General features: G+C 35.9%; 1 protein-coding gene across 1 annotated transcript in view; it reads right to left on the bottom strand.

The window, feature by feature from the left end:
• Positions 1 to 6,445: 6,445 nt before the first annotated feature.
• Tmem55a (transmembrane protein 55A) overlaps positions 6,446 to 19,009 on the bottom strand; it is a 50,696-nt gene continuing 38,132 nt past the window's right edge. The window contains exons 5-7 of the mRNA XM_013012426.1: positions 18,645 to 18,697; positions 8,631 to 8,721; positions 6,446 to 7,236 (exon numbers count right to left, since the gene is read on the bottom strand). Of these exons, the coding sequence (XP_012867880.1) occupies positions 7,093 to 7,236; positions 8,631 to 8,721; positions 18,645 to 18,697 (288 nt within the window). The 3' untranslated portion in view covers positions 6,446 to 7,092. The remainder of the gene's footprint in view (positions 7,237 to 8,630; positions 8,722 to 18,644; positions 18,698 to 19,009) is intronic.

The following is a 19,009-nucleotide window of genomic DNA, read 5'->3' as shown; positions in this document are numbered from 1 at the left end:
AATTAAAAGAGTACTTAGGGTTACTGTCTAAGAAATCTTAAAGTGCTCCCAAATCAGAAACTCTTAACAGATTTCCTCAAATTACTAAACATTGACATACCTATTACATGTACGGAACTATAAAACTAATTTTCTAAACTTTTAATAATGAATAGCATCGTTGAAAGAAAAATGTATTACAAAATTGTTGCCAAGGAACACAATGAAAAACTATTCAGGTTTGGTAGCTCTTACCTACAATCCTAGTCAGAAGGTGGAGATCCAGGATGGTCAGGTTTGAGGCACCCTGTGCAAAACATTCCCCAAACTCCATCCTAACCAATAAAAACCTAAACACAGAAGTGTGCAATTATCATACCAACTATGAATAGGAGGCTAATGGTGCAAAGCCAGTCTGGGTAAAAACATTTTAAAATGAGTGGAAAGGGCTGGGTATACATGTGGCTCAAGTAGTAAAGTGCCTGCCTGGCAAGCACTAAGGCCCTGAGTTCAGACCCCTAAAGCTAAATAATAATAATAATAATAATGTGGGCACCAGTGACTCAGTCCTATAGGCGACTGTAATCCTACCTATTTGGGAGGCTTCGATCTGAAGACAGTGGTTCAAAGCCAATCCAGGCAGGAAAGCCCATTAAACTCGTATCTCCAATTAACCATCAAAAGATAATTGGAGCTGGGCACCAGTGGCTTACACCTGGAGTCTTGAGAAAAGAACAGCTCAGGGACAGTACCCAGACCCTGAGTTCAAGCCCCATGACTGACAAAAAAAAAAAGGTAACTGGAGCTGTGGCTCGAATGGTAAAGCACTAGCCATGGCAAAAATGCCCAGACACAATGCCTAGGCTGTGAGTTCAATGAGCTCAAGACCCAGCCAGTACTGGTGGAAAAGGGGGAACAAGAAGAAAAGGGAAAAAAAAGTATAAACTGGAAGCTGAAAACATTTCCCAAGGTTGTCATCCCACATCCTCTATGGCTTTGGAATATGGGGGATCTGCACTCCCAAAGGCTTGGAGAATGCATTAAGTAAAACAAAGAAATAGGAATCTCAGATAATTCACAACTAACATGTATATATTTTTCTCTTATTTACCTCTGCCCTCATAGTATTGAGTGCTAGGAACACACACACACACACACACACACACACACTCTCTCTCTCTCTCTCTCTCTCTCTCTCTTTAGTAGCTGGCTGGAAATATAACCTTGGTGCTACTGAAAGATGAGTAAGCAAGCAAAAGTAAAGCAACAGCGTTCTTTCAGAGTTTCCAAATGATCTCCTCACCACTCTCCTTCATTACTCTGCCTCTCATTTAATCAACAAACATTTACAAAACATTTTATCATTTTTTTGGTCGGTTGTAAGACTTGAACTCTGGGCATGGGCACCGTCCCTGAGCTCTTCAGCTCAAATCAAGTGCTCTACCACTTGAGCCACAGCGTAGTGGTTAAATTGGAGATAAGAGTCTCCAATTTAATTTCTGTCTGGGCTGGCTTTGAACCGCTATCCTCAGATCTCAGTCTCCTGAGTTGCTAAGATTACAGGTATGAGCCACAGGCACAGGGCTACAAAACATTTTATAAAGGATACATATACTCATATTTGCTCATAGTAGTAACTGTCCCCATCCCATTCTGAATTCAATAAAAGGGAAATTCCAGAAATAAGTAATTCATTAGATTGAAGTATGTATTTTAGAGTAGACTGATGAGTTCTCAAGACATGAATCATCCATTTGTCTAGCATATACATATTGTATATGCTACATATCTACTGATCACCTAGTAGCTGTCTCAGCTGTCAGACTGACTGTTATTTTGCTATGAGGTTGTGTTCCTGAAGCCCTTTATTTACTTAGCAGTGGCCCTAAAGCACAAGAACTATGATTCTGGCAATTTTATCATAGGATATTCTTATATGTTTCTATTTTATTATTAGTTGTTAGCAATATCTTAAGTGTGCCTAGTATATAAGTTAAGCTTTATCTGTATGGGAAATGACATATTTTTAATGCTATCTGCAATTTCAGGAATGCATTTGGGAGTCTTGGAACATACCTCATAGATAAGGAGATGCTATTGTATAACAATTTGTTAAAAGCTATGGTAAGCTAAGCACAGCAGCTGTTATCCTAGCTACTTTGGAAGCTGAGGTTAAGAGGATTGCAGTTCAAGTCCAGCTTGGTCAAAAAGTTCATGAGACTACATCTCAACTAACAAAAAGTTTGGCATGGTGATGCATGCCTGTCACCACAGCTATGGGAAACATAAATAGGAGGATCTGGCCCAGGCAAAAAGTGAGACCCAGAACTGGAGATGTGTTTCAAGTCATAGCCTTGAGAAAAAAAAGGGGGGAGGGGAATTACAAGCCAAGAGTTCAAGCCCCAGTTTCAGCAAATAGGACTGTAGGTGAAGTGTTAAATAAGTAAGTTAAAAAGAAAAGGTAAAAGTAAAAAAGTTAAGAATGAATAAATGAACAAATCAATCGAAGTGGTAGAAAGAAGCTATAATAAATATTAGACTTTGCTCAGAAAAGCAAGAGTTGAAAAGGTTTATCCTTGTTATGGTCTAGGAATCCAAACTCAAACATATTTTGACCAATACTCAGTTAACAAGAGGAGAACAAAAGTAAGCCTATGAATAAGCAAAACAGTGCAGTAGCTGTAGTGGAAATGTTTGCCTCCAATCAGTGTTTTAACAATTCTGTTCATGGGTCAGAGGAAAAGAGAAATCATGGGTTCAGACCTCAGAATTATCAAGCATAAAAAGTTTACTCACTTAGAAAAGAACATTTTTTTGCATATAGAAGGACAAAGCCAGAGACATGAATAGACCAGTTAATATAAGGCAGGTACTGGTGGTTCACTCCTGCATTCCTAACTACTCAAGAGGCTGAAATCTGAGAATCACAGTTTGAAGCCAGCCTGGGCAGGAAAGTCTGTGAGACTCTTGTCTCCAATTAGCTCTAAAAAAAGAGCCAGATGTAGAGCTGTGGCTCAAATGGTACGTGCTACCCTTGAGGAAAAGAAGCTTGGGGACAGTGCCCAGGCCCTGAATTTAAGCCCCAGGAATGGTACAAAATAAACAAAAACAGTTAATATCAATAGCACCGATAATTTAATCATGAGGAACACAAAATATAAGACCTTTATTAATAGTGGGTTAATTTTACGCTAAATAAGGATAAGGGATCTTTTATCTCATAAGGATATGGAAAGGACTTTAGGCTAGGTATGATAATAAATGGCCATCTGGGAAATAAATATGTGGAAAATAGATTAGGAAGCGATATGAAATAAGCAAGGGATGAAGCAAGGCAGGTTTTTACAGAAACATATACTCATAGATAAGTAGATGTTATTGTACAACAATTGTTAAAAAGCTATGGCAATGAGTATGAGAGTCATAAATAAGGAAGTGTGTATACAGAAAGAAGAACGTCCATATAGACTGTGAGGATAAGAAAGTAAAAATTATAATACCAGTTACTGACTCAGATGAATATAGAGATCAAAAGATACTGTGATTTCTCTGATGAAGCAAGGAACGGGTGTAGGAGGAAAGGGCCAACTCTAAAAGGCAGTTTGTGGGGGGAGAAGGGGGTTAAGCTGGTATGAACCCAGGGTACTTACTCTACCACTACCATTTGAGCTACACACCCAACTCTAGAAGTCAGTTTGAAATTTTTACAGAAGCAAAGAATGGTGAGTCTAGACCATAATATTAGATGGACCACTCATACTGACATTTAAGTCAGTGACACATGTTAAGGATAGTGAAGGTTGTTGATTTTTGAGGGTGTAAAAGGAAACTTACTAGTGGCAGATCATAGAGTGGTTAACTATCAGAAAGGAATACAACAGGTATGAAGGAAGAGACTAAGTAAAGCAGCATTATGTAAGCTAAGGGATTGTTCACAAGTCTCCTAAACTTTCCTAAAGACTTAATAATCACTAAAAAAAAAAGTAATGAATTTCTCCCAAGATAATGTAAATATCCAGTATCTTAAAGATATTCCTGATGTGGAAAATACCATACATGGTGAGGCTTTTGGGAAATTATACTGTAATACCAGGAATGTTTCATAGTCCTGCATCCAACCCTTAATATTTACAATTTGATCAAAGCACAGCATGTGATTTTTTTTCTGGTCACTAAGTTAGCTTAAATGACTGCTAAAAAACTGAAAGACCATGGAATCACCTTGAGGACAAGTTTTTCAAGTTATCTCTAATACACTCAAAATCCCAAAACAATATGAGCTCCTTTTCATATTTTGTAAGTTGTGTGACTTGAACTCAGGGCCTGGATGCTGTCCCTGAGCTTTTTTGCTCAAGGCTAACACTCTACCACTTGACCCATAGTAACACTTCTGGTTTTCTGGTGGTTAGTTGGAGACAAGAGTCTCATGTACTTTCCTGCTTGGCTAGCTTTGAACAACAATCCTCAGATCTTAGCCTCCTGAGTAGGATTATAAATAGGAGCCACCGGTGCCAGGCCTATTTTTCTTCTTTTACATAGCATTCCCCCTCAAGCAAAATGCATGTGAAGGAATATATAATATTTATTTCAATTGCAAGTGATCTTGTAAATGAATTTAAAAATTAAAAGCTTTTACAAATCATTTTATTAGCATTCTGTGCTATTTTACCATAATTTGAATTTAAAGCTCATTGTGTGTTGATTTTCTCATGTTTAACAGACAATACTCCTGTTCAGTCTTCCTAGATTTTGTTACCTAAACAGAAAATTTTAAATGCTCTAAAAATCAGTTCAGTTGGATACAACATGAAATTCATAAAATATTTTGGAACTAAAATATTCTGTTATTTTGAAATTAGGTAAGCTACAGACAATGAACAGTAGGGGGCACAAAAATCAAAAATTACTACAAACTGCTACAATTAAGGATCATATACTAGAAGATGATTATGATTATGCCTCTGTGTACATGTGTGTGTGTGTGTGCGCACACACTTGCTCCAGTACTGGGGCTTGAAATTATGTCTGGGTTCTGGACCTTAGCTTTTCCCATCCAAGACTAGTGTTATACCACTTTAACTAGAGTTACAACTTCTGGCTTTTGTTAAGTCTAACATACTTTTCTTATTGGGCTGGCTTTGAACAGGACTGCCAAGGTTATAGTCCAGAAGCAACAGGATGATACAGCATATAACAATGTAAAATTTCAATTCAAAAAGGAAAAATATGGATTGATAAATTCATTATATATTTTTTCAAGTTGTAAGTCATTAAGAAATAAATTAGCTTATTTTATATTGAACATTAAATGTGTTACAGATGGATGTAATCTGAATTTTAAGATATTCATGAAAATAGTAGAAAAATCAAATGAATATTATAGAAAAAAATGATGTGCTTTTTTTTTTTTGATGTCAGTTGTGGGGCTTAAACTCGGGGCCTGGGCTCTGTCCCTGAGCTCTTTTGCTCAAAGCTAATGCTCAATCACTTGAGCCACAGCACCACTTCCAGCTTTTTCTGAGTAGTTTATTGGAGATAATCTCACAGACTTATCTGCAAGGGATGACTTTGAACCACAACCCTCAGATCTCAGCCTCCTGAGTAGTAAGGAGAATTACAGGCATGAGCTAATGATGTACTCTTTTAAACATGAAAATGATAGCAATATCTCAAGACAATTTTGGAAATGAAACTTAGTTTCTTTTTAATAGATTAAGACAAAGTGACTTTTGGACAATAACCTTTATTAGTGTGTTTTCCAATTACATATAATCCTGAGCTACTGTATTTATACATTTACCATTTGGTCTGTGACATTTACATGGATTTTGCTCTAAACTCTCTGGTGAGTACATTTTCATATTAGTCAGGAACACAAATAATTTTAAATATTAGTTTTATCCCTGGAAACGACAGTTATTTTACTTAGACACTGCATGATGTAATTCTATATGAAAGACTTTAGAGCATTACTTTTTAAACAACGTTTTCAAAACTGCAAAAACGGGCAGTGCAAGAGCTGATTCCATAATCTTAGAGAATTCTTAGAAAACTATGCTGCTATTTGTCTTTGATCTATTTCCTTGACTAAATTTAGTAATCATCTGAACAGTCATACTTGAGAAAAATTGTTAAGAGTAATTCTAACCTTTAACATTTCAGCTAGTGCAAAATATCTAGGCTCCCATCACATCTAAGTGGTGCACAGTTATCCCAACAAGAAAAATACTCTAATTACAAAGGAGTAAACCCAAAGTAAATATATCTTTAATTAAGTGGTTAAGTATTATAAAACATGTTACGTGAAATACTTCCACCAGTCTATAAAGGAATACATATGACCTGTTAACATTAACTCAATAAATCCAGAGCAGATGTTTAACTGGTAAATAAAAAGACAAAAATAATGAAAGGCAAAAAAATCCTGTGAGCTTTGAAAAAAAATTTTATCCAACATCTCTGTGGGCAAATAAATATTTTTCATTCTTGTATTTTACATTACTACCAAAATATTTTATCTTTCTACAAACAAGACAAAATGAGCATACAGTATCTAGAAATGTTTCTCTGACAAGAATACCAAGTTTTTGAAAGTACACTCAATTTTTTTTTCCTGAATAAGGTCATTATAATCTTAGGTTTAAATTGCTGTAAGCAGTTCAGGCAAAAATAATGCATATTGCTTTGTTTTAAAAGCAAGCAATGTTAATACTGCTTAACTAAAACATAATTATAAATGCAAAACTATTGTAGAAACATTTATAAATACCTCTTGGGAATAGTCACAGATTGGCAAGTCATGGAATAATGATCGAGACCCATAGCAAAGGGGTAATATATGGTGTTTAGTGACAAATCTGAAAGTATCTTTAATAGATTAAAATAACATAAAAACACAGCTTTATTTTTGTGAATTTGAAAACCTAGCAGCAAAACAATTTGCATATAACATAGTGCAATGAGCATTTGTCCAGAAAAGACTCCCAAAGTCTTGAAACTAGTATACATAAACCAGGATGGAATCCATTAGGATAAATGATTTAAACATGTCCAGAGTAGCTTATCAAAGACTGTGAGACACTCTCACCTGCCATCACCGAATCAGAGGCCAGCCTATGCAAAACTGTGTTCTGGATAACTGACTCTTATGGCTCCCCAGTAACAAGCTCGGATAAGGCAGATCAAACCTAAGAGATATGCAATTGCCCAAGAAACATAGGTTGCATGGAATCGCCTTGCAAAGTCTTGTGTGCCAACCTAAAACAACAACAACAAAATATATATATAAATATAAGATTAGAAACTTAAAGAAAATATAGCTTAGAGAACCTTGTGTTGACTTGTATGTGTGTGATTTGTGTGAAGCATAACCTCAGACGGAACTTTCAACATTCCTATAACCTGATTTTATTCCTGCAGACATTACTGCTACTTATATTAACTATTGCTTTTTGTGCTACTGGGGTTTGAATTCAGGTCTCCAGCTTACTAGTCAAGTGTAACCTCTCCAGCTTATTATGTTTTTGTTCTGAGCTGGCCTAAATTGTATCTCTCTTACTTAAACTTCACTTATATCAGGCACCACCACCACCCAACTTTTTGTTGAGATGATGTCTGGTTCACTTTTTGCCTAACCACCATTTTCTCTATTTCTGCCTTCAAGTAGCAGGAATTACAGGCATAAGCTACCCTGACTGAACTTAAAATATAAATTTTATGAAATAAATATAACAAAATACACACACACACACACACACACACACACACACACACACACACACACACACACACACACACACACACACACACACACACAGAGCCAACCATGGTAGTGTACTCCTGCAATCCCAAACTTGGAAAATTGAGGCAGAAGGAACATGAGTTACAGGTCAATGCAGGATACACAAAATTTTGTCTCAAAAAATTAAAATCTTCTTAAGAAAGCCAGGCACCAAGGGCTCATGCCTATAATCAAAACTACTAGGAAGGCTGAGCGCACACACACAATCTAAAATAAGTTACCTTTGAATGGCGTTTAATTTATGTAACTCAATATCATGTGACCTAGTGAGACACTGTTAATAATATGGAATCAGATATACTGACTGGGGAACACAGTAAGAAGAGCAAAGTGGCAGCAAAAAGGTCAGTCCCTTCTTTGTCTGGCATAACCCCCAATGCCAAGTGGTTAGCTTCTGTCTTCCCTAAAAATAACCCATCCTCCTACTGGTAATGATTCTCTGTTTGATTTGGGATGTGGATAAAGAAAATGATTTTTCAGGCTTTGTCATTTTGTTGGTTCTGCTCTACAAATGGGCTTTTGTTAAATGAATGGCACATTCCCAAGTTTTTAATAACTTTGACAAAGGTCCAAGGTACATTTTTATCTAGGAGGGCAAATTCCATTTAAAACAGGTCAGCATACAATAAAGCCCATTATTTTGTCTAATAATAGTCTAATAAGGTATTTTTAAACCATTAATGAACAAAAAAAATCAGGTTTCTAACTGCCTGTAGTTTTTGTTTGTTTGTGTGTTTGTTTTTAAGGTGGTAGACCCCCATGCCAGGAAGGCAAAAATGACTCAGTCCTCAGGCTGACCGCAGTAGGTAATGTTGAGAGGGAAGAATTCTAATAGTAAAGTAGTACTCACAGTTAATCCGATACCAATGAAAATACAGATCATTCCGATGGTGATATAAGCACAGCAGCGTCTTCGAGGAAGTGCACTACCTACAGAAGAGCTGCAAATCATGCAAAAGAAAGACATCACTAAGAACGTGTGGCCAGTGTCAAGATCATTCTTAACTTGGTAAAATATCTCAAGGAACTTTTGTCAAATAAAATTACAAGACTGGATCACATACTAGGAAAAATTGATAAATGTGCTTCCTTGGAGATGTTCTAATTTTGCATAAGCACTAGCTTTAATCACTCAAATTTTGTTAAATCATTAAATCTACTGCAAATATACATCATAAATTTTCCTCAGTACTTGAATGACGTCAACATCTAGATGACCCAGAGGCCACTATTAATCACCATCTTACATGTTGCTATCTGAAGTTGTTAGGACATGTAGAATTCATTACCTTTATGTCATGCTTGGCTTAGACTACTTTTTAAAATTTTTCAATATATATTTTTTATTGTAAAGATACTGTACAGAGGGGTTATAGTTACATGAGTAAGGTAATGAGTCCATTTCCTATCGAGCATTGTTACCCCCTCCTTTGTTTTTCCCCTACCATCCCTTTCCTCCCCAGTACCTCCCGCCCCTTTCCACTCCTCCCTCTTCCTCCCCCTGCAAAGTTTAAAGTTCGTTTTCAACATAGTGTCTTGTACATCTTGTTGTTACAGTGGGTCATCCTGTATCCTTATTTCAGCATTTTGCTATTTCCCTTCCCCTCTCCAAATTAGAAAAATGTATATACAAGATGTAGGACACCAGAATCAAATACAGTGACAACAGGGGTTATACCATGAGGGAAGAACATACAAAGAAACAAAAAAAAATCACATAGTACATTATAAGTTCATTAACAAGAACAGCAAGAAAGATAAAATCTCTTGTGTCCCTATACATCCAGTTAGTGGTTTCATTCTTGACTCATGGCTAATTGTTTTTCATTACTATCTAGATATCTGTCTCTTGTAGCCTACCATATCCTAAACCAACCAAGTTTTTTAGAACCACATATTGAAGAAGTCTCAGGTTCTAAGTGAAGATTAGAGTACCTTTTCTGTGATCCAAGAGAATAATTTGAGTGCATTAATCTTAGTATGTGAATTTTGCTTAGCAAATGCATGTCCTTTTTTACACTTAATCACTACTTCTGAGAAATCTCTCAAGAGGAAAAAAGGAAGTACTGTTACTCCATGACCCAAGTGCCATCCCAACAAAAGGGTAAAACAACAACCTACAAGTGTCTTATTGCACAGATACCAAACTCTCATATTTAACTTACATATGATTCTATAAGCAAGATACAGGATTATTTTGCCTATGGTAAAACTTAATGTGACTGGTGGCTCATTCCTGCACTCAGAAGGTTGAGATCCAGAAGATGACAGGTCAAGGCAAATCCAGGCAGAAAAGTCCATCTCCAATATAATCAGCAATATCAGGGCTCGACAAATGGCTCAAATGTTAAGAATCCCAATCAAGCAAGCAAATTAAGCAAGCATGAGATCCCGAGTTTAAATCCCAGTACCATAAGAAAAAAGAAAGTAAGAAATGATTAATAGATGTGGTTTGGACTGTATGTTGCCATGGCTTGTTCCTTTTTATTTTTTCAATACCCTAGATGAGAATGTATATATTAGTATGTGAATATCTAGTTATCCATTTTCATAATTGCATTTCATTTATGAGTATAATTGTTTACTTATCTGTTAATAAGCCTTCAGATTTTTCTTAATATTTTATTGTAACAGTGTTGCTTTTAATAACACTTGCTAATATATGAAAGAATTTATCAAACATACATTTAGGAATAGAATTACTGGGTTGTACATATATGTATATATACACATATATACATATATATGTACATTTTAATAAAGATCACATCCATTTATGCATATGTACATATACATTCTCAATTCTGACACTTCCTTTCTCATTTTTAACTATTTTATGGATGAGAATAGTATTTCATAAGTTTTAATGTGTAGCCATGGTTTCTAGCAAGGGTGAACATACATCTTTTTAAATGCTAGCTAGCTATTTTTTCTTTTTCTATCAAATGCTCATTTACATCTATTGTCCTTGCCTTAGGCTATCTTTTGTTTAATCATACACTTGATTAATGTGGCTGGGTACTGGTGGCTCATTCCTATAATCCCATATATTTAGAAGGCTGAGGTCCAGAAGATGGAAGTTCAAGGCAAACCCAGGCAGAAAAGTCCATCTCCAATATAATCAGCAATATCAGGGCTGAAGACATGGCTCAAGTGATAGAATAATCAAGTGGTGATATTTATATAATCTAGATACTATTCCTCACAGCTCTGCACTCTGCATATATCTTATTAGAGTCTGTGGTTTAAAAATCATTTTAATATCTTTTTGTGAAGAGTTTTTATTAACAAAATCACCATAGAGAAAGGAAATTCTAATCTAGACATAATTACCTATTGCTTCCCTTAGGATTTTCAATTTTGACCTTATATGGAAAATTCATTCCTATCTCTGTTATAAAAATATATTTCTATTTTTAAAGTATCAACATTTGTCTTTTATATTTATGTCTTGCTCCATAAGAACATCGACCTTATAATTATCATTCTTATTTTATGTTTGGTGCACAAAAGCACAGAATTTATGTTTCTGATGAAGTGATAACAGTAATAGTTCCTTTTATACAGAGGGAAAAGTAGAGTGCTTGCTACAATAGAGAAGTCTGAACTATAATTTGTTTCCCTAGCATATAAAATACAAACATAAATTTTGCAGCCTAGAGTTGATAAACATCACAGTTCTGTGATATACCAGCATTGTCTGACTCAACACAGAAACAAGGTTCTGCCATACTTGCCTACTCCAGGAAATTAGAAGAGGAAAGAGAAAACAAAATCAAGCAATTCTCCATTAGAGACTGGAAAGAAGTTATACTTAATATTTTTTGTTCACATTCAATTGTCTATAACCTAAACACATGGCCACACCCCCTGCAAGGAATGCTAGGAAATGTCTATAGCTGGCTAGCTATATACTGCAAAATCTATTACAGCAACAAAGAAGAGCATCCTCAGAGCCAGGAACTGGTAGCTCACATCTGTAATTCTAGCTACTCCAGAGGCTGAGATCATAGGATCAAGTTTAAAGCCAAAAAAGTTTTCAAGACTCCATTTCCTATTAACCAACCAAATGTCAGACTGGAGGCTTGGCTCAAGTAGTAGAACATCAACTATGACCCAAATTAAAAATCAAACAAAAGATCACTAGATGTCAGCTTGACCTTGGATTTCCACTCTTAGCTCCTTTCCTCCCCATCCCTCTCTTTGTCCTTCTCCCTCTTCAATACTGGAGATGGAAGACACACCTCCTTGTTTGATAGACAAGTGCCCTACCACTTGAGCTATCACTAGAAATGATCTTAGATTCCTGATCTTAGATTCCTCTCTCCCTTCAATACTGGAGATAGAACCCAGAGCTACTTGTTTGATATGCCCTACAGTCTTTGTACTTTTGCCCTTTCTACTTGCCATTATCCTGCCTCCACCTCCTGCATAGGCATGCTACTCCTGCAAACTGCAAGCACACAATATTTGACTACATTAAAAGCAAATGGATGAATACAGTGGGATTTTAGGGAAAGGTTAAGACGTGAATAGGAGGAGGAGTGAATAATCTTAGCTGATAATAGTCATATTGTTGAGATATGAAAAGAATTTTATTCAAGAAGCAATCCTGTCAGGAAAGGTTTCTTCAGATAAACAGTAAAAGCAAGAGATATTTCAGCTAACTGGTGAAGTTAAATAATGTTTTACACTTAGGCAAGAATGAGGAAGAGACTAACCAGGAGCTGCAGGTCTTGCAGGATAATACTACTCTCCTAATAGAGATCTCTGAAGGCAAAAAAAAAAAAAGACTGAGTGACAGAAACAAGATACCATATAATACTCTATGGAGGTAGAAGACTGTTGAGTCTGTGACACAGGAGGTTATGTTGTTTAAATATGGAAGAAAAACATCTCTAGAAAAGCCCAGTAAAGACATAAGCCTGGCAGATTTTACCTACATTGCTAAGAAGTCTGAAGTTTAATTCTGGACTTTAGGCATTGGGTGTATAGTAGAACATACAGTACGTTTCTGCCCAAAGGGAAAAAGAAGTTTTTTCCTCAAAACAATATGCCAACAAGTAAAGGAAAAGCTGAATTGATAAGATGTTAGCATCTAGATATGGGGAAGAAAGAAATTATTTCTGTTATCACCTGAGTAAACAGATAACTTTGGCTGGTATATTCACTAACACATAGGAAACTTAGTTTGCAGAATAGGGTAGGAAATTATTCATGGTGTGTTTGGGATGCCAATGAGATGCTAGGTTAAAATGGTGATATGTGAGGTAACCAACAGAGACTGTATATAGACATTTTAAGTTCCAAAGAGAGATTGGAGGTGGTTTTGATAGATAGATGATAGTGGCATATGAGAAATTCAGACATTAGGTGGTTAACTCTCAAACTATGGACAGTAGAGGAACTGAGACCAACAAAGGCAATAACACACAGGATTATTCTGAGATGTGGGAAAAGCTCAGGAGAAAGCAGTACCTAAAAAGCAAGGAAAAAACAAATTTTAAGGAAAAACAAACAGGATGATCAACATAACCAATTGCTTAGAGGGAAAAAAAAGCAGGATAAAGACTAATCTTTGAATTTGCAATTGGGATGTAAACTTCTTCAGAGAAAATTCAGTGGCCTAGTGGGGGCTGATAGTTAATTGTGCTTTGTTCCAGAGAGAGTACAGAATCATGATCAAATGAAGGCATACAACTTGAAGACATCTGCTTCCTTATGAGAAGCAAAAGGGAAGTAGGCACAGAGACAGGAAGTGTGAACCTACAGGAATTCATAGCCCAATCATCGTTAGGGGATTGGGAATAAACACTCACTGAGCCTGGGAGAGTTAGGGGATTTGGGAGGCAGGTGTTTTAACAGAAATAAGTATCTAGAGATTGTTGTTTTGGAGAGTGATAAAAGGAGTTAAGTGAGCAGTTTTAGAAGGTATTTAGAGCAAAGCTGTAGCAAAAGTGTAAAGGTGTACCTTTTTAAATACCTAAACAATATCAAAATTTTCAGGTTTTGATTATTCTGGTAAAGGAAAAGAGAAGACCATGCCTACATTGATCCAAGATTGGTGATTTGAAAAGCAGACTGATAAGATGAAGACTCAATTAAGCTAACAAACCTAGAGTTCTCTTTATCTCAACCATGTGCAAGATGAATATTATCCTCTGCCAGATACATCTTTCTTTCGTTCTTTCTCTCTCTCGATTTCTCTCTTCCTTCTTTCTTTCTCTTTCTCTCATTCTTTCGTTCTTTCTTTTTTGCTAGACCTGGGCACTAACCTAGAATCTCTTGTGCCCAAGGCTAGTGCTCTACCACTTGAGCCACAGCGCCACTTCCAGCTTGTTTTCCCAGATGAAAGTCTCACAGGAATTTTTCTGCCCAAGCTGGCTTCAAACTCTGATCCTCCGATCTCTGCCTCCTGAGTACCTAGGATTATAGGCATGAGGCACCAGACACATTTCTTCTAGATCCTCCACAGACTCTTGGAAATAAGGTAATCAGAGATACCTCTCCCCCGCCCCTGCCCAATCACTGACCCTCTCCCTTCAATGCAATTTATTTTACAATGTCTAAACACATCTGTACCCCAAGTTGTCTACCGAGGCATAGGTAACTCCTTTTGCAGTGAACCTAATTCCTCCTCATCTTTCATAAGTTAGTTCAATATCACTCTCCTTAAAGCTTTTCTCATGCTGCTCACAGCACAGCATGCTACATATATCTCCTTGAAAGCATTCAAAATTTTGTGATAATCTATTGTCTCTCATTTACAAAAGTGGCAAGATTTTGCCTTTATTTCAAACACCAGTTTACTAAATAATTAGAGCACCAAGTGGCAAGATAATAGGATAATGTCTGACAGTAGAAATCTGCCATTGTTTAAAATGGTAGGAGATGATTATAAGGGGACACGTCAGTAGTGAAAAAGTTGTATCTGATGACAATTTGGATAAAATCTATTAGTCTTAGCTCCATTATAGTATTTGCATAGAAATACAATTCCAGCTCTATTTAAAAGTAGGACAGTGATCAGAAGTTGCCCAGTTTAAAAAAAAAACAACAACAACAAAATACCACCTTCTACTACAGTAGCTCCAGCTACTGTATAAGTAGAGAAATGACATTGGGAGGAAATGATTCTTTGCTTCTGCCAGGGAAGCTTTCCTGACACATTTGTGAGATCAATATATAACACAGTAGCTTCCTAACAATGACTTAGTAACACCTAAACTCAAAAGGAATTCTAGGATTCTTATGGTTTAAAGAAAGAAAATTCTGTCTTGGACTGTGACTCTAACAGATCATGTGGGATCTTACTTGAAAAGCAATCAAAAAGGAAATAAATCTGGATATCCACTACAGGTTTCATGTGATAACAGTTTCAGCCCTCAGACTAGTGATTCTCGGTCCTCCCATGGTTAGCATGTGACTCCAATCTACAAACATTTCTGTTAGAATGATGCTTACAATAATATCTAGTTCATGTGAATTTCTATGTAAATACCCTAAGTTATCACTACAAATTCTCCTCTATATTAATACACTGTCTTGTGATCAGGGAATGTCTAGACATTCAATACTTCTTTATTCTGGCCAAAAATATTGTCATTGTTCTAAAATAACTAGAAGTTTCTTGAGCAAAATTCTTAACCGCTGAACAGTTCCCCATCTGTAAAATGAGGATAATAATCCCTGCACTGCAAGATTCCTACGAAGTTTGTTTCTAGTGTATACGTGTGTATAAAGGAGCTATGCCTGGCATCCTATCTGCTAATCACAAGTCTCTCTTTTTTGTTTGCTATAATATTTATCCAAGTTGATGCCTTTAGTGAAGCTACTCTTTTTCTAAAAATAATATACAGAAATACATGTCATTTACATATGCATTCTTCAAACACATATTTTTCTGTGTACTTATTTGGGATCATCCACTTTGCTTCTCCATATGCAAATATCTACTGGATTCAGTAAAGAACTTGGAAGATTGATTTCACAAATTTAAAAAACCTTTTTTAAAGCTAAAATATGCTAACAAAAACGTTACTCTAACTGGACTATATTTAGTGAGACTCTGGTTTAGCAGAGATAAGTGGAGATATGCACACAACACATTCTCACTTTTTAGACACTTTAATTTCTTCTAGAAATCATTTTTGGGATTTTTCTGCTTTGGGATTTTTCAAAATAGATAAAAAATAATTATTTCATACTAAAGGTTACACAAACTAAAATATGATCCTTTATTTTCAATTCTAAAAAAAATTGTCAAAATATTCCAGTTGAGTTGACTTTGCTGATACTGTAATTCACACATGTTGGTGGAGAATAATTTTTAATTAAAGTTCGTTATGAAAATAGATGCTATGGGAAGAAGCAATCTTCACAGGCTTGAGTGTGCCATTTTTAGAAAGCCAGGTTGAGAAGCTGTCCCAAAGTTGGAATTTAATTATTTTATTGTAAAAGTGATATACACAGGGGTTAGAGTTGCATGATTGAGGTAATGTGTACATTTCCTTTTGAACAGTGTCATCCTCTCCCTCATTCTCTCCCAGTGTTTTTTCTTCCTGATTTCCCTCACTTCAAAGTTGTATAGTTCATTTCCAACATAGTGTCTAATGGGCATCACTGCTTAAGGGTTCACCCTTTGTTCCACCATTTCTGTGCTTATCCTTCCCCTCCCCAAATCAGATAAACTTATATGCAATTAACCACCTGGACATGATTAAACCACAATCTAAACATTCATGCAGTAAGAACAATGGAGGATATTCTTAGGAGAGGATTGCAAGGGCTCAATAGCTATGTGCATAAAATGAAATAAAATGATGCCTATCAAAATGAACTCCAAGAAATGGAAGTAAGTGTATTTTTTTAAATTATACTGTCCTTGGTTCTTTTTATTTTTTTTCTTCTTTCCTTTTTCCTTTGGTTAATTCTGCTGCTTTTGATTTCTGTACCCTTTGTCTTATATATAAGAAACTTAGATTTTAAGAGACTTAGCACACTCATTCCCTAATGGACCAACGCATGGATTACTCTGTATAAGTAAGGTTAACATCCAAAAGGCCCTGGATTCAACCCCAGCACTCTCCAAAAAGAAACCTGACTTTCTAATCTTCAATCTTGGTCTTCTTTTTTACCTTTCTAGAAAAGACAGAGAGGGTATATTTCTTTTATAATTTTAGGGGATTATCTGTAAGTATTTTGGTAGTTTTATTATCCAAACAATTTATATCAAAATTATCTAGGTAACCATTTTTTTCTTAGAAGATTTACACTCTTTTCAGAAAATTTACAATCTCATACAGTGAGGTTTCAAAAACCTACTGTATTTTCAAATGTGTTCTACACAATAAACAATATGGCTTGCACGTTCATTCCCTCTGAATATTCAAACTTTGGGTTGTGCGAGGCACAAACAGCCCCAGTGAGAGCTTTGGGCATCAAATGCCTAACAAGAGATTCCCTTGTAGACAAGATATTGCATAATAAGATAACAGTTCATCGCTGAAGGAGTCCAGTGGGAAAGGACCTTTGGCAGCTTATATCTATGTGGTCTCCACCAGTTTTTGCTCCATTTGCTTTTTCTCTCTTCTGATTTTGCTTTGTACTCTGTCTTAAAATTTAAAAAAAAAAATCCTGTCTCTGGGTACCACAATATAGGGATTACAATATGCCTCCTAGAAAAGGAATCTTAGCATGATCTTGAGAAAATCCAGTACAGACACAATAAAAAAAAAATGTTGTTATTTCCCATTTTCATATAGCTGTTATTTTTCTTAGACAAAAAATGGAGATAAATAGAAATAGAGATAAGTTGACTCATAGATATAAGATGGCTTACCTTACTAAATCATCTTGTATGGTTAAGACAAGACAAATAATTATATAAACTCCCATGGTAATAATCACACAGATAAAAAAACTAATAATAACTGTGGATGCTAAGAAATTTTAAGTTTTCTCCTGAATTGCAACCCATTTTACAAATACCAAGTTTTGACTATTTGAAAAAGATCATACCCCTCAAGACATTTAAAAATCCTCAACAAGTAATTGATGTTTATTTTTTTAGTGCCAGTACTTGGGCTTAAACTCTGGGTCTTAGGCTTTTACTCAATACTAGCACTCTACCACTTGAACCACATCTCCACTCATAGTTTTTCACTGATTAATTGAAGATAAGAGTCTTACAGCTTTGCTTGTCTGGGCTAGCTTCAAAATAATTGTAATACTAGCTACTCAGGAAGCTGAGATCTGAAGATTGAGCACAAACTTAGCCTAGATACAAAAAATATGCAAGACTCATCTCCAATTATCCAGCAAAAAAAAGTTGAACTGAAGGTGTGACTTAAGTGGTAGAGTACCAGCCATAAGTGAAAAAAATTGAGAGGTGAAGGCCCTGAGTTAAAGCCCTAATACTGGTTCAAAATAAAATAAAATTGACTTTCCTTTTGAGAATGATGAAATCAAGCCTAAATATTTTACTTTCAAAATGAAATATACTAGTTAGTTCAATTATATTTTAACCTCAAATAAACATACAAATGGTTCATTCATTTTTACAACTTTTCTTAAAGTGAAAATCTACTTAAGTAGGAATTCTTTTGTGTGTGTGTGTGTTTGTCCAGTCATGGGGCCTGAACTCTGGGCCTGGGCGCTGTCCCTCAGCTCTTCAGCTCAAGGCTAGCGCTCTACCACTTGAGCCACAGCACCACTTCTGGCTTTTTTTCTTTTTGCTTATGTGGTGCTGAGGAATCGAACCCAGGGCCTCAGGCATGCAAGGCAAGCGCTCTACCACTGAGCCACCTTCCCAGCCCCTTAAGTAGGAATTCTGAAGAACTTCTCAATCATATTGTCAACTTACATTTTTTTGCAGTGTGGGCATTTTGCCAGAGTGTTGAACCTCAGTTCCATCCACTGAAAAATAAATGAAGAGAGGGATTGAAAACTAAAGCAAAAAAAAAAAAACTCTCCAATCTGATAAAAATATTTCTTTAGTTTAAATGACATGGGAGTTGACAGTAGAAGCAATTGCTTCCTCAGGATTACAGGAGTTTTTCACTCCACCTTTCTCACCTTCCCTTGAAATACAGTTTGGGATCTCCCTCTGAAATAGTTCCCACGACTTTTCCAAGGCTCTGATGCAATCTAGATTTGCTTTGCCACAAAAATGGAATGCAATATCGTAATATTTACGTTCATCTTTTTCCTCTGCACGTTTTAGTTCAC

Source organism: Dipodomys ordii, unplaced genomic scaffold (assembly GCF_000151885.1).
Source record: "Dipodomys ordii isolate 6190 unplaced genomic scaffold, Dord_2.0 Scaffold17, whole genome shotgun sequence".
NCBI lineage: Eukaryota > Metazoa > Chordata > Mammalia > Rodentia > Heteromyidae > Dipodomys > Dipodomys ordii.
Note: the sequence above shows the minus strand (reverse complement) of the source record. Positions and strands in the feature narration are given on the sequence as shown.